General features: G+C 50.6%; 1 protein-coding gene across 1 annotated transcript in view; it reads right to left on the bottom strand.

Moving 5' to 3' along the window:
* The window catches only part of RASGEF1C (RasGEF domain family member 1C), a 28,629-nt gene that overhangs the window by 9,258 nt on the left and 2,793 nt on the right, over window positions 1-16,578 (bottom strand). Inside the window, exons 2-8 of the mRNA XM_009641211.1 lie at window positions 14,448-14,585; window positions 9,057-9,269; window positions 6,824-6,898; window positions 3,356-3,451; window positions 1,999-2,101; window positions 1,817-1,896; window positions 442-537 (exon numbers count right to left, since the gene is read on the bottom strand). Of these exons, the coding sequence (XP_009639506.1) occupies window positions 442-537; window positions 1,817-1,896; window positions 1,999-2,101; window positions 3,356-3,451; window positions 6,824-6,898; window positions 9,057-9,269; window positions 14,448-14,585 (801 nt within the window). The remainder of the gene's footprint in view (window positions 1-441; window positions 538-1,816; window positions 1,897-1,998; window positions 2,102-3,355; window positions 3,452-6,823; window positions 6,899-9,056; window positions 9,270-14,447; window positions 14,586-16,578) is intronic.

Raw genomic sequence — 16,578 nt, 5'->3', positions numbered from 1 at the left:
ACTCAGTCCCCCCGCGGCGGGGGCGCCCCCGCGGCCGGGCCGGCACGGCTCTAACCTGGCTCCACCTGGACCTGCCGGGCCGATGCTCCATACCAAAATAACAGTCATTTGCATCTGGAATTCCTGTTCCATCAGGTTTATCAATCTAAACAATGTGAATTTTCCAGGGATGTAGAGATGCTTGCAACAAAGTCCCCCCTGCCGCGTCCCCTGCCCTCTCTAGCTCCCCAGTGGCTGACAGCAAGCCACAAAAGCCCCGAGAGCCACTTCAGACTCCCCTCAGCCACACATTTACGCTTCCAGTTGCATTTAGCAGCACACGAGCCTTGTGTCAGTGACCCACAGGACGGAGGAGAGCATCTGCCCAAGTCGTTGAGCCTCTGACTCTCAGCAGCAACACACACCATCCTTTGGGGGTAAATGGGACACGCTCACACGTACCTTCTCCCTGTTGCTGTGTGCGGTGAGTGATCTGTGAGCAGCCCCCCGCAATGCTGTTCTGTAGTTATAGAAGTTACCAGTAGGGTCCATCTGGTGCTGGATACAAAAACGAAGACACCAACACTGGTTAGAAAGCGACCTGGGTCCTCTGAAGACAACTTTACCCTCCGCTGTAGCAAACCCCGAACTGAGCCTCACCTACATCTTCAAAAATCCCCACAAACCCCCATGAACCATAGGCACAGCGACAGATTCACAGACCATGGCTGTTCATAGAATCATAGAATGTTTTGGGTTGGAAGGGACCCCTAGAGGTCATCTAGTCCAACCCCCCTGCAGGAGCAGGGACACCGCTAACTAGATCAGGCTGCTCACAGCCCTGTCCAACCTGGCCTGGAATGTTCCCAGGGATGGGGCCTCCACCACCTCTCTGGGCAACCTGTTCCAGTGTTTCACCACCCTCATTGTAAAGAACTTCTTCCTTATATCTAGTCTAAACCTACCCTGGTTTAGTTTAAAACCATTACCCCTTGTCCTGTCACAGCTGGCCCTACTGAAAAGATTTTCCCTGTCTTTCCTATAGGCTCCCTTTAGGTACTGGAAGGCCGCAATCAGGTCTCCCCGCAGCCTTCTCTTCTCCAGGCTGAACAAGCCCAACTCCTTCAGCCTGTCCTCATAGGAGAGGTGCTCCAGCCCTTGGATCATTTTTGTGGCCCTCCTCTGGACCTGCTCCAACACTTCCATGTCCTTCTTGTGCTGAGGGCTCCAGAGCTGGACGCAGGGCTCCAGGTGAGGTCTCACCAGAGCAGAGTAGAGGGGCAGAATCACCTCCCGCGACCTGCTGGCCACGCTTCTCCCGATGCAGCCCAGAGTACGGTTGGCCTTCTGGGCTGCCAGCGCACATTGCCAGCTCATGTCCAGCTTTTCACACCGGTGATTCTCCTGGTAACAGCTTCCTGAGCTTTCAGGTGAAGAATAAGGACTACACATTTTAGATATGCCAAGTCCTGGTATCTTCCATACAAAACCCAACCTTGGACCTCGCTCACCCGATGTCCTAGGTGTAGCTTGGGAGCTTTACACTCAGCATTGTGTCCATGGCCAAAGGAAACTGCCATCAGGGGAAGCCCTATGGCGTGCACATAAGCCCATATTTGGTGGTTTTTTCCTCCTCTTATTCGAGTGCTCCGATTCCCCTCTACAATTGAGCAGCTTCACAACTTCCTCACTACACCTCAGCCTGAACTTGGCCCTCTGCCTGTGAAACACGTCTACAAACATCTCAGACCTGGAGGAAAATGTGAAAATTCACAAACAAAAATAAAATCTACAATAGGGTTGAAGCCACGTATCAGTGTCTTATTTTTTTTTTTACCTCAAGAATGAAAAATTTGGCTGTTTTCACTTTTGACCAAGTCTTCTTTAGCCTGGAAACTGGACTCATGTTCATTCCAGCTAGGAGCAAGAAAGAAGAAAAGAAAACCATGGATGAGAGTCAGGTTTCCCCTTTTCATCCGTGGCAGCTGATGGAGAGTCCTGGTTAGAAGCTGTACTTACAAATGATTGCCATCAGCGAATTAAAATTCCCTATGTTAAAGCACTCCCGGGCAACGTCAATGAAGAACTCGATGACTTGTGCTCGCTGCTTCTTTTTTGCAGGCTGCAAATTAAAACAAACGAGTATCTGCAATAAGCACGTGCAGGATCGGAGGGGATCCTAGGTGTTTGTTCCACGCACAGCAGGGGTCCGTGCACAGCCTGGGTCGCCTGCTGTTGGTCACCGGCCCCAGTTCTGTTCCAGCAATCCAGAGGATGCTGGTGACTGGCGGGCTCTACAATCAAAGCTCTCACTGCAGTGAAACAGCAATGCCCAGCCTTGCCTCAGTCGATGTCTGAGCGCTGGAACAGCCCCGAGCAGCACCGCAGCTCCTGCTGGCCTCCCTCAAGGCTGTGGGCACATCCGTCGGCACGGACTTCCCGAAGGGCAGGACTTCACACCCCTCTAACAGCGGCATCTTTGCCCCAGACAGACTTTGCTTCACTGCATTAATCCCCTTCTCCTCTTCTGGCCCTTTCAGCAGTACGGGCAGGCCAAATGATAGCTTGCATTTCAGATACACCTTTTATCTGGGCTGGAATCACCTCACCTTTTCCGAAGATGATCTTCAGATGATAATGCCTCTGAGCCATGGGCTAGCTAGGCTGTTTATACCGTTACTATTCCTCCCTTCCACACCCTTGTCAAAGGAGGAACCACTCATTTCATTCTGATAGGGCCAAGTTATATGAAATAAAACCACTGTCAAGTTACAAACCCACTGCGGTCACAGCTGCAGTAGCGGGCACAGGGCAAAGGGCCCTGCAATGGGAATTCACAAGTACAACAGATGACGGATAACAAATACCGCTCCACCAGAACCTTTTCCAGCAGAAATCTCACAGGATAATTCAAGGCATTTTTTCTTCTCTTTTTCCCTGCGGGGTTCGTTACTCCACACTGTGCTCCTACTACATCAGAGAACAGAGCATCCCCCGTGTGTCGCCAGCTCTGCTTTGCGATGCTGTTGTCATTTATCAGGTCGCTTCTGGGAGCGCAGTATTACTGAACCTTACTGTCAGCTGCTTAGCTAGGTCATAAGAAATAAATCCCCAGGCTTGCTTATTAACGTACAGCCTCAAACCGGGGTCAAACACGCCACGTACTTGTCACTCACCATGCAGATTTCTGTTGCCACGAGATAGCAGAGCCGGTTGAACCATTTCACGTAGGCCTCCAGGTTGCTCGTCTTCTTCTGCTCACCGAAACAACTCTGGGGAGAAAAAAGCCACAGCACGGCAGAAATAAATCCCCAGGCTTGCTTATTAACGTACAGCCTCAAACCGGGGTCAAACACGCCACGTACTTGTCACTCACCATGCAGATTTCTGTTGCCACGAGATAGCAGAGCCGGTTGAACCATTTCACGTAGGCCTCCAGGTTGCTCGTCTTCTTCTGCTCACCGAAACAACTCTGGGGAGAAAAAAGCCACAGCACGGCGTAGAACTGTGTTTCCGTCAGCTGCCCGATGGCAAAGGCAGACGCTGGCAGAGGCCGTCGCTCGGCCACGTCTCCCTCGCGCGCAGGGAAGCCGCCACAACACCCACGTGCAGAAGGACAAGCGGGGTCCTCCGCAGCACGCCCAGCTTGTGCCCGTGATCCCAGGCCCGCCTCCCCCTCAGGAAACACAGCCACCCACAGCCCTCTTCTGGAGGGGAGAGACTGTAATTTAGCGAAGCAAACAAGAGGTAAGCAAAAGAAACCAGTTCTCATGGTTTCTTTATGGAAAAAAATATTTCCCTTATTGGGCGTTGAGGGTACCGGGCTCTCCAGTGCCCAGCTCCATCCCAGCAGCTGCTCCAAACAGGTCGCTTCCGTGCCATAGAGCGACTTCACTGGTGAGAGCCACTGCAAGCAGCTTTTTTTTGTACGAAACTTAACAAATTCCCATAAGCGATACAGGCTGTGGGGGCAAATACTCGGCTGAACTCCTCCAGTTCCTTTGGCATCAACAGATAATTTGGCTTCAGTGGAGCGACAGGGCGGTTCACATAGCCTGAAGATGCTGCCTGGGATTATAAGAATTCTTAAATCCTTTTCCCAGCCCTAAATTCTTGGGCTGTCCATCTAGGACACGCTGCTCTCTGGAGTTCACGTGATTTATTTGAACGTTCATTAACATCCACTAGAGGGTATCAGAGAATACTGATGGTTTGTTTTATTAGGATGATCATTTCCCAGAGCTGCCATAAATACACGCCACAAAGCAGCAAACCACATCGCAGAAACACAGCTCCGCTGATGTCAATGGGATTGCCCGTATTATGGAAGTTGAACAAGTGACTAAAGCCCCGTAAGACATGGGGCTTAACAAGGTTCCCAAGGTAATTTAAGGTAAGAAAATATTCACTGGTGATTCTGCACACAGGCATATTTAGAAACAGAAATCACAGTACCCACGCTATGGAGCAAACCTTAACAAACCTGAAATTCCTGGCCACTTTACAAGTAGACTACATATACGATAAAACTCGATTTTAAAAGCATCGCAAAGGTAAACGTGGGCAAGCAGCACGTAAATATCAAACAAAACAAAGGATACCCAAAGCAAGTTTATCTGCAGGAGCTGCTTTTCTTGTGCTCTGTGGTGTTGTTCTTTCTTATAGCAAATAAGTTCACAGACCCTCGGGTTTGTTCTGAATACGGTATTTCCATCTCGACACTGCGTCCTGTGCCAGGCCGTAAGAACCACCGCTAGTACCACAAAACTGGTGAAAAACGTGCAACAGCTGAAGCAGGCTGCTTTGTAAAGGTTGAGCTTCAAAAATGGCAACAAGATTTAGCGCCTCCCTAGCATCTCCCATCTGCAACCCAACGTGCCCAATAAGCACTCGTGAGCGAAGCCTTCTGAAGCCCTCACGCAAGGAAGATGTTCAATGTGATCTGGGGGAGTTCAGGTGAGAGCCAGTTCCCTGCGGTTAGCGGGGGGGTCGCCATGGGCGGGGATGAGATGTCACTCCACCTGAGGTTTGTGCTGCCATGTACAACGTGCTGCCAGGTCCCATGCCGTATCCCAGCCATACCTTACCCTGGTGTGGAGGCACTTCTAAATCATTGCCGGGACCTCTGGTCAGCCCAGGGAAAGGGTGGAGAGAAGTTGCAAACTACCTCTGCCTTCATCAGCCCTGCTGGCTTGAATCCCAGTAATTTGTTAGTGCCACGTCTCACGTGAAAATGTTACGGCAGTATTTGCTTTACTAAGGAGATCCTCCTGGGGGCATGACGCTGCCTTGAACTTAAAAGGCAATGCAGTGGTGCACCCCTGCTCTGCACCTCTTATTTTCTCTGTTACATGCTTCGCTGAAGTCCCAGAACTGCTACTGGGCAGCTCCTCAGAGTTCAGATTTGCATTTGAGGAACATGCATAACTGTCAAAGAGCTGCCATACTCTGTCAAGGTGACTTGCTTGGATGTCCCATCCCACCATTATTTTCAGGGTCTCCGCCTCTCATTCTAATCCCTCCTGGCCACCTCAGCTGACGTTCCCTTATGTTTACTTGATAACCTCAATTCCTCTTCGCATCACGGTGGCATCCTACGCTGGCCCTGCATCTAAAATTCTAGGCACAGCTGCAGCCGTCGTGCATACATTAGTTTATTACTGAACATTTCCTTCTTCCTTTAGCATCCCTCCCCCTCTACGGCTTTCTGCAATTTGATGTCACTCACTGCTGCCTCCCTCCCACTCTTCCAAAGTTCACTCAGATTTAGTGCACTCACTCGAGCTCTTTCATTTCACTTTGATATGGGTAATGACAGCTTTCCATTTTCGGTCTTGTCCCTCATGTTTGCAGCAGGTTGCTGAAATCCCCCTGTGCTTACCATGGTATTTCATGTTCCTGACACACCTTTGCTACTTCGGGATGCGATCGATGCTCAGAACACGTGAAACACCATCTCTGCCCACTCCCCTCTCCCCGAAACCAACAGCAGAATCCCCATATCTCAAACACAAGGAGGAAAGAGCCCAGTGTTGCACTTTTTGTTCATCCGCACGTCCATCCATTCTTCCCCCGGCCAAGCTATTCTGGTGCTCTCTGGGCAGCGCTAGGGACAGAGGTCTTCTGTTACGTTCAGCATCCAATGGGGAAATTCCGCCACTGATGCATGATCTCAGGGGGAGCCCATATGCACTTCTGGGGAAGAATTTTCCACCCTCTGTCTTTTCTGGCAGGACGTGAAATCTCTGACTCCCTCTCCAGCCAGGAAGTCTCTTTCCTCATGGAGGCACTCACTGAAATGCTGCTTCGAACCCCACTGGAATCAGTGGAAAGACTCCAGCTGGCTTGCATGGGCTTTGGATGAAGCCCTGGAGCACTCCATTCCCTGTGGTGCTTTGGGTTAACAGCTATTGTGTAGAGAGAGAAGAGTACGTTGATTCATGACGCACTGATTCATCACTGTGGTGGCTGGGCACACTCCATGGCCATTACATCACGCCCAGAGCCTTTACGCCTTCAGCGCCGGGAACAGACATTCCCTGGTTGTGAACAGCCACGAGCCATCTGCCCTGGGCAAAGCAGGTCAGGAGGGACACCCCAGAGAGCAGAACATCAGGGCCATACTGGGCCAGGCTGGGCCATACTCTCCCCAGAAGGAATGGCAGTGACCTGCCAGCGTGAGCTCCACCAACAGGTCCCATCCTTGCCAGGAGAATACAGGTTGCCCGTTGGCCTGGCCCTGGCCAACACGTGCCCCAGGCCCTGCTCTGACGGATCTCAGCACTCAGTTCATCCAGGACAAGCAGTGGTCGCAGGAAAGACTTTGCATGCAGACAAATCATACCTTGGTGCCATCCAGAGGGTCTTTATGTACAAATGCCTGCACAAACTCCTCAGGTCCAATGTGACTTAGCCTCTCCTATGGGGGGGGGGGGGGGGGAAGAGAGAGAGAGAGAGAGAGAGGAAGAAGTGAGAAAGCACCCCGGAATATCTTCTGTTTCTTTTGGTAAGACACCCCTGTTATCTGTCAGCTCTGAATGGTGTTACGGAACTGGTAGGCAGCCAACTAGCACCAGACATGAAAATTCATAAGAACAATTAGAGTGATTTCAGCAGAAAGAAGAAAATGAGAATAAATGTGTCTCATTACTGACAAACCACAGTAAGAACCCCCGTCACTGCGCAGAGACAAAGGTGCTGGATGCAGAAGGCTCCATCTGGGAGCCAGCAGACCTCCGTTCTGTGCTTGGCGCTGCCGCAGACCCGCTGCGGTCCAGCATCACTCAGTCGCCTGTATCCCAGCTGTTAAAGTGGCAGCAAAGCTGTGCTCTGGCAACCACAGCAGTCTGTTGCTCCTCTGCACAGCCGTGCCCTGGCACTGCCTCCCCACCAGCGCAGCCCAGGCGATGCCCGGGGTGCTGGCTCTGCACCCCCGGGGACGGCAGGCACTCAAAGATGCCTGTGCTTGCATTAAAGGCACTGCTGGCACCGCAGCGCGCCCCAGGCATTACCCAAACCAAGAGTAAATAAAGCATCCAGGTCTCCCTCTGTAAGAGACCGGCCATCTCCTCCGGCTGCTGAGCAAACCTGGCAGTTCCAGCCGCACGCTGGCCTTCTTGCTAGGCTTTTCAATCCCCTTAAATGTGTTTATCGGAAGAAAAAAAAAAAAATCAGTAGGTTGTAGGCCACAAAGGTATTTCAGAGGAGATATTTTTGAATTCCTACAGCCCAAGCTTAGTACACTCAAGCAACAATAAAATAAATGGTAATTTTGCTTAAGTGAAAATTGCATGGCTGCTCCTAGGCTGTCTCCCTTGGCTTCTCACCTTGCCACTGATGACCACGCAGGACTCTGAGTAACAAATCACTGTTATTAAATAAGCAGCAAATAATTCTTACTAACAAATAAGCGTCGGCCCGTTTCAGTGCTGGCGTACTGGGTGCAGTAAGTGGAAGAGAAGGGCAGGGAGCATCAGTTACAGTAAAGCGCAATCAAAACCTCTGGCTGCATCAGTTTTAAAAGTGCAGCCGTGCCCCAGTTACAGGGACTCTCCCCTTGGAAGACAGTTGTGCTGTGGAGGAAAAGCAAAGCAAGAAAAAAGCTCCAGGCAAAAGGACTCTGGTTTAAGTTACACAAAGCCAAGAGCACCGAAGCTGCACGTTCTGAAAACTAACCAAAGCGAGGAGATGATCCTACATTTGGAGTTGGTGAACTGTTCCATGTCTTGACAAACAGAATATCAGCTACCTTCAGAACTGCCAAGGCTAATTCCATGGCACTCACTCCAATCCACAGCCCATCTCATGGTCTGTTTTTCCAGCCTCAGGAGATCATCTAGTCCAACCCCAAAATGGTCTGTTTTTCCAGCGTCCCCTCAAGGACGAACAGTGTCTACAGGAGGACAGGCAGCAGGGAGCCATTAGAGCATCAAGAGATCTGCAGATGGCAGCAATGGTTTGGGTTCTTCCGTCAACGTCCAGGAGGGCTGCGCAGAGGACCTGGACCCGGCCGAAGGGTGTGCAGCGCAGCCCTCTGCCCAGCATCCTGGTACTGCAACTGGAGTGATTACCACCAAAAGCCTGCTGGAGAGCGGGCTGCAGTCCAAGGAGGGGAACAGCAGGACTTGGTATAGGAGTATTTGCATGCCCTTGTACGTCCATGCACAAAGTCCCAAAGAGAAGAACAAAAAACATGTCAGGCTGCTCCCATGCTTTGTGTAGCTGAAGGAACGGACTTGAACTGTTAAAATTTCCCCCAAATTAATACAAGGGCTAACGATCAGCCATTTCAATAGCACCTTCAGGTTGTGGGGCTCAGAGCACCTTACAGAAGTGAGAACTCCTTGACCTTCCTGGGACTATGACTTGCATTTCACAAATAAGCCAGCTACAGAGGCAAAGTGACCCTCCCCAAGATGCACGGATGCTCCGACAGACAGCTTGCTTCCCCGGCACCTCTTAACCTGCCAAACCCTGCCTGCTGCTGCAGTGCTGATACAGCACGGGACGGGGCTGGAAGAGCTGATGGCTTAAAATAACAGCTCTGACTGCAGAAGTTGGGAACCATTCCCACTTACCAGCTCCACATGTGTCAGCTGCTGAGCCAGAGTGTAAGGGTCACTGCAGACGCTCAGGATTTCTCGCTGAATCGATGGAGGTTTGCTTTTAAAGGCAACCAGCTTATCAGAGACAGCAGCGCTGATCTTGACAATCCCTTCTTGCCCGTGGCTGAGGGTTGCAAGCTTCTGATTCAGGGTTTGTAGAAGCTGATTCATCTTTTTCCAGTAGGCCTGGAGAGACAGGGAGAGAAAGAAACATAAAGCACACGCAGACCTTGACAAAGGAGTGGGTTTATGCTGAACTCTCCCTTCTGCAAAACACTCCTAAGCCAGCAACAGGTTACCATTTTGTTTCCAACAAGCCTATTTCAGAATAACCAGTTGGCTTAATTACAGCTCTGTGCTCTGGACCACAGAAACAGGCTGCAGCCAAGAGAAGAGGCGGGCAGGGCTGGTGGGTTGGGCTGGCACCGATACTCACAGGCTCCTGCCAACATCGGGGGCAGACCGTTCTCTCCATCCTTTTGAGCTGAGAGCAGCAGAAGCATGCTGCTGCTTGCTACCCAGTTGGAGTGGTCTGAGCATCGTGAAGCTTTGCATGTTTAATATCCAAAACGTTAATTGCTTCTGGAGGAAGCTCATATTGCATTCCAAGCACAGCCATGTACTCAGCAGGATGATCATTGCTAAGTTGCTCAGGTTGTTCTCAGAGCTGGAGAGCGTGTGGAGCTGCTGGCCATGGAGGATCAGCAGAAAGAAATGCCTTCAACTCTTCATGACTGACAGATGCAGACATCATAAAAATGGATGTCAAAAAAAGACAAGGATTAACTGGAAATGCCCTTGGGCAAAAGCCTCACGTGGAGCATGGGGCGTACCCTGCTGAGGAACACAGCCTCGTGGGCTTTCCCAGCCAGGGAAAGGAGCATCAGGCAGGGTGCAGGGGGTGCTTGCTCAATTTCAAAGAGCAAGGTCACTTGGGAAAACAGTTTGCAGGCTGGCCTACTACCAGCTCCTCTGCCAGCAGAAGGACACGCAGTGGAGAGATCCTCCGGCTGCTCCCAAGTGGAGTAACTCCTCACTCCCCATCCAAACAGAATGAGTAACGTCAAGTTGCCAGTAACTCCAGTTTGTAACCTGCCACGTAGCACCTCCCTGCGCCCTCACCGTCACCGCAGGGACCTGGCCGGAGTGTGCCCTCCCGTGGAGACCAGCACACACCCGTGTTGCATCCCAAGCTGGATGCAGCCCAAGTGCAGTCTTGGGAAGCACTCCCGAATCCCATGGTTTAGGAACAGCCTTTGTCTTCTTCAGACTTGTGTAGATGCTGGATGGTCTCCAGTGTGAGGCACTGACAGTGCTCATGCTTCAGGTGTTGGAGGTACCAGAAGCCAGCATCAGTGCCCTTCTCACCTGCACAGGATCCCAGCCGCACACTGAAGTAGCATCTCCTACGGCTTCCCAGTGAAGCACAACATGCTCACATCCACCCTGTTTCCATTACGCTCTGCGGCTGGAAACCTTCAGAACATCCCCCACGCTTCAACTTCTGCTGCAGCACTTTAACTTGCCTGCAGCTTTTCTAGCAGAAGGTCTCGTGTTGCGGAGGAACCTCTCGTTTCGCTCAAGGAGGACGCTCTCTTGAGCTGGGCTGGAACATGGGCCAGGTAAGCAGGATGCAGTCAGGCTTTGCTGCAGAACAGAGCTGGTAAGTCTGAAATGAAGCAAGCACCTAGAAGGCAGGAGGGACTTGTCTTGGAGAATGAGAACACTTGTTCTGTTTGGAAGCAAATCACACAGGAGTAGTGAAAATCGAGTGAGGAAGATGTAAAAATAATCAATTGAAATATTTTTTAGAAAATAAAAAACATTCTTCCAGTTTCTATCTGTTCCTGATGTTTACTAGCTCCAAGGTGTTTGGAAGCAAATCACACAGGAGTAGTGAAAAATCGAGTGAGGAAAATGTAAAAATAATCAATTGAAATACTTTTTAGAAAATAAAAAACATTCTTCCAGTTTTTATCTGTTCCTGATGTTTACTAGCTCCAAGATGGCCTTCTTCATGTAAATCCTCACGCAAACAGATGGTCACACTTTTGATTTACAAAGACTGTCCTGGACATAAACTGCTGAACACCATCTAAATATTTCTCCGGTTTTCATCCAGGTGTGTTTGCAAATCCCAGCACAGCTTGTTAAGCTCCATGAACAGGACACTGTTCTTCAGTGGAAACTCAAGTAGCAACATATCTGGTATTTTGTGAATGTATTTTGTAAACAGGGGAATTAATTCTGGGGCAGGGGGCAGGCACGGCACTGAAATCCAAGTCTTCTACAGAACATAAAACTTTTAGCCGAAAACCCAGTTCTCCTTCAAAAAGGAGTTTGGATGGGAAATCTTGGACCAGCCACGGCTGTGCAGCATCCAATTCTTCCCTGTTTGGATGAAAAGCCAAAAAGCAGCATAAAATGCCTTGAGAGCTAAGCATGTTAGCCAGCCTTTCCATAAACCCTCATCAAGGGATGTCGTTTCACCTGGTTTTGTAGGGAATACAGCGTAACAACACAGATACTGAAAGCAGCAAACACCCGGGTGAGCCAAGCCTCTAATAAAGAATGAAATGAGAGAGACACTTGATGGACACAGGAAGATCATTCAGAAATGAGAGCTCTTGAAGAGACTGAAAATCAATTGGGTGCGCCCTTGCCCAGAAACCTCTTCTGTGTGCGGTAGGGGAGAAATTAAAAAACAAATCCTGCTTTTGCCCTTCTAAAAGCATTTCCCGATGCCTTTAAGCTGCGTTCACCAAGTGAAAACAACATTGCTCATCGCCTTCAACGTGTTGGTGATTGCCGTGCCCCAGTGGCCCCCATTGCACAGGGGCTGCGTGCTGGACTCGACCCACCGCTGTCGCTTCGCTGCCACATTAACAGCCAAGAGCAGCTCACTACTGTCTAATATTGAAAGAAAATGTCTTATTCTTAGCTGGGAGAGCTGCTCCGAAGACGGCAGGCCTCGGCAGGGGGCTTAGGAGCTCAAATTTTAATTAAAATTTTTAACTCTAAATGCAAATCACAGCACTTACGAAGAAATGCTTCTCAGCAGGGCCGCCTTCAAAAGCACATCACAGAGGCTTTGGAATCGCCTTCACACAGGCCAGGAGCGTACGCCACCGGGGAGAAGCCTGCGCCAGCCCCTAGCGACGACACGGCCTCGCAAACCCTTCGATCGATTGCTGCCATCCACACTGGGGACAGCTTTCTTCCAAACAACTACTGGGCCCCACCACCCTGCTGTGCTGTCCCTTAGAAAAGGAAATTCGCATTTGCAGGATATGAGCTGTTTCTTAAATTACGTATTGGTTTTGCAATTATAGTGCCTAATAATAGTTGAAAAACAACGGTTTGCCCCAAAGGTCACCCATAAGCAGTGGTACAGAGCTACGCCCGCTCCAGAGCGAAGGTGCGCAGCACTCGCTCACGTTAGGCTTTCTGTGTAAAAAGCTGATTTTTAGCATTTACTGCTGTTCACCAGGGCAGCTACTGCTTCTAAAGAGCACCCATACACCCCCTGTGCTCTGCTCTTCTGGCTGGTTCCTTCCCTCCAGCGGGCAGGATCTTGGTGTCTCTCACTTCAGATGCTGGAGGGCTGCAAGGCACCTTTCTTGGCGGTGGACAGGGGCAAGTTCATGGCCTCTTCCCCTTGAGGGAGAAGTTTTACTGCTCTGGTCAATGGAACCGAGGCCTCCATGGCTCTTTCTGAAAGTCCTTTCTTTTCCCTTCACCTCCATCAGTGTCACACAGCTTCCCCTTCCCTCCCACGGGCTGGCCAGCCCAGCCATGCCAGCCTACAGCCACCCAGAAGTGCCACCATGATGCCAGCCCAGCCCAAGAGCAGCTGTTTCCATTTCTCTTGTGTTTCATGTGGGTAGGAGGGTCCAATTTTTTTTCTGTTGTGCTGCAACCCTGCTAATTCCTCCTCTTTCTCTCCACCCCTCTACTTTTTGGACTCATGGGTATGCGATTTTTGTTCTACTGAATTGCACCCATCTGTGGCCTGAAGCCAGGCCTTGATGTAGCCAATGGAACTGAATTCTTCCACATCCCATGGTTAACCTAGAGGTAATTAGAGACTTGCTATGGACTATTTGCTCTTATCCTTATTACTTTCAAGGATTTTGTGGTATTTTTAATGTTTCTGAACTAATTTATGGGGTTCACCCACCTGAATTTGCAAACAGGTCTCCCAGAGGCTCCATTCACTGTGTCCTGCTCTGCCACACACGTGGCTCATGCACTTGAACACCAAGAACATACAGCCATCTAGACCAAGTTTTGCCCAGCAGGCCACACACTGCTGTCTTCTGCCACTTCCATGCTCCCGGAGAAGCTACATCTCCATAAACATTTGTATTGTCTTTAAATGCAAGGACTGTCCCTTGCCATCTCATCATACCAGCCAAACAGGACGCAACAGGAGCTATCCCTTGGCCTGCAGATCCCGTGAGCTTTGGTGGGGGCTCCAGTGGCATCAGTCAAACCGTGACCAGAGTCTGCTGCCCTGCGCCCGCTCGCCTCCTGCCTGGGCCCCTGCTTTACAACATCAGCCAGCTCGAGCACAGGGCCCGTGACTCCGTTGCACAGGACAGGCGGGTGTAAGCCAAACCCTTCTTAGAGTCACTAATGCCAAAGATGACAAAATGCAGAGACTGCTTTTCAAAACGCCTAGCAGACTCGAGACATGTAAGGTAAGGAATGGCAAATTAGATTTCCGCACAGGTGATCAAGGACATAAGCGAAAGGAGAAGGCAAGACAAAAAAGGACCATGAACGCCCTTTGGTGGTTACCCTTTCACAACCACCCATTTTCTTAGAGAAAAGGAACCTTCGTGAGGTACCACCAGGCAACTGATGATCTTTTTTAGCTCCCCAATGCAATCGCTTGTTCCACTCCTCATTCACTGAACTCCCTGGAGCGCTCCCTGAGCCACTGCTTGCCCAGGATGGGTGGCCTCAGCCCACGATACTGCCCTCCTCTGCCAGACTCTAACTTGGGAGATCGCAGCTCTGTTGCTATTTCAGTTGCGACCACCACATTCAGCCCATGCTACGCCTCAGATCTTCCATCTGTAAAATGGAAATTTTATTCCCTTACAGTTCGATGTGCAGTAGATAAATTCCACTGATCGCTCCAATGTGTCCTCATGTCACTGCCAGAGGGGTCCCTAAACTGAGAAACGTGGCTTTCGGGGAAGCTGCTACAGGTTTTAACTGTTAGCGGAGAACAAAACTGTAAGAGTTGCCCGGAACAGGCAAGGAACAGAAAGTGGCAAAAGGAGAAAAAGGAGGAACCAAGCGGGAAAATGAACACAGCATCCCCACACAGCATCCCGGGTCGGACATCCTCACCTCATCACACGGGGCTATCCTGTGAATCATGTCTTTCAGGTGGCCAATCATCCGCTCTTCCTGAAAGTCATACGGGAAGGTCTCTGTCCACTCTGTCAGCAACTGTAAGATTTTGGGTCCAAACTTTCTGATCCGTGCCTGAAATGGAAAGCAGAATGATGGATGGGGACTGAAACACGTCTACTCACTGAAGTCTCCCAGCAAATACGTCTCTCTCTGAAAGCGGGGCCAGGTTTTCAAAGAAGGAACTGACGGTTGCACCTGCAAAATCTGCACACATGCGAACAAAGTGTGGTGCACAAATGATAGACTTTGGCATGCAAAATGTACCAGTACTTAGGTGCACGCACAACTGTTTTACATGCAGATTTAAATATTCTGCACATGCAATTGGCCAGTTTATGGTCGGGTGGACATTTTGTCGGTGCAACCTTTATGCCTTTTTAAAAACATCTGGCCCTCTTGCTCATTTGAACCACATGTTCTTCCCTTCTGTACTTACAACCCTCCTACATTTTCATCCTTTCCTGAAAAATTGATTGCAATGTGTTTCTTAACCAACAAAGAGGCGAGGCTTTTGCTTTCTGGCTGTATGGAAAACCTGCTTAGTGCCCGCTGGTAGATGTAACATGACGAAGAAAAGACGGAAAAACCACCAGCACTTTGGTAGCTTTACCTGGGCTACTGCTCACGTTGCTGTCTTCCCACGCAAGCTCGAGGTCATGACGGGACAAGGACACCCACTCAACAGACAGCTGGTGCCCACTTTACTTTTGGTGTAGATTTATCTGAGGACGCAGCAGTGGGAACAGTGGGGAAGATGGGGGCAAGGAGGGGAATGGGGGGAAAAGGACAACTGGTGCGTTGCTATCATCGCAACAGCCTGCCCACGTGGCTGCTCCCAAAGCTTCCATCCGCCGTTATCCAGGAACACGTGAAAACAGAATTCATTAAACAACAAACTGCTTTATATTTACAGAAAACACAGACCAAAACAGCCTCCTTCTGCATCCTACGTTCCGTAGCTAAAGTGCACCCTGTAATCAGGAAAATTACACTCCTGAGCTCCACAGCTCTCTGCTTCTCAACCAAGGTGGTTAAAACGCGCATTTCAGCTTCCCACCAACAACAGGTTTCAATGAACCACATCTCTAAAAATAACCGCTGTCAGCTAGCATCAAGCTCACGCTCAACGACCAGCAGGTGGCTGCTAAAGGGAAAGCGTTACTGGCCACCGCAGGCATTTGCTCCAGCTCTGTAAGCTGCGATCGCGGATCGAAGGAGAGGACTTTGTGCAAGTCACAGGACACAGCTCGGGGGACGGGAGGTCGCCTGTGTGCAAAGTTTCACGGTCAGCCCCGTGCTCAGGAACACAGATCAGCTGCGTCCCACCAACTCGGCGTTACTGCCCAGTCCGAGAGGCAGGCTCACCTCAGGCAGACTGGGAGATGGCCGCAATAAGATAACGTTTCTCATTTCCTGCAAAGTTTAACGAGCAGCAAAGCTTTGCAATGCTCGCATTTTAATGCTCCTAAATTTGCACCTGCCACAGCATCGGGGAACAGAACCCATCACACCTCAGAAAAACTCTTTTGGGTGCTGCACCTCATGCGGGTGTTGCTGTTAGCACAGACTGTACGGGCAACCCAAATACCAGAGTCTACGTAGCCTGGCTGATGGCGCTCCACAGCGACGGCAGAGCTCCTGTCACTCATCCAGCCACTCGCCTGGGCAAAACCAAGCACACGTGTTGAGGTGTTGGTGATTCAGTATGTGACGCCAAAAATACCGTTCCAAAGCTGGAAGGGCTGATCTTGAGAATCATTGCAGAATTTGGGGGGTTTGGGGAAGTTGCAGCTAATGCACGTTCTTCTTCCCTCCCCTGCACGGAAGATGCATCTCCTGCTCCATGTAAGGGACTGGACCGCTCTGCACCAACGCACTGAGGAGAGCTTGGGTGGGATCCAGCACCGAATAGGATCCAGCGGGATCCATCTCCATCGCAGAGCCCACGGGACTGCCAGAGGACGCACGTGTGCGGCTGCACGCCGTGTCAGCCTGCACAGTCCCCAGGGCAAGGCGGGAGGAGAGCCAGCGCGGTCCCAGCTTGGACCCTGTCACGCCGCCAGCT

The sequence above is a fragment of the Egretta garzetta genome, unplaced genomic scaffold, assembly GCF_000687185.1.
Source record: "Egretta garzetta isolate BGI_Z169 unplaced genomic scaffold, ASM68718v1 scaffold26, whole genome shotgun sequence".
In the NCBI taxonomy this organism is placed as follows: domain Eukaryota; kingdom Metazoa; phylum Chordata; class Aves; order Pelecaniformes; family Ardeidae; genus Egretta; species Egretta garzetta.
This window is presented reverse-complemented; position numbering and strand designations above follow the sequence as displayed.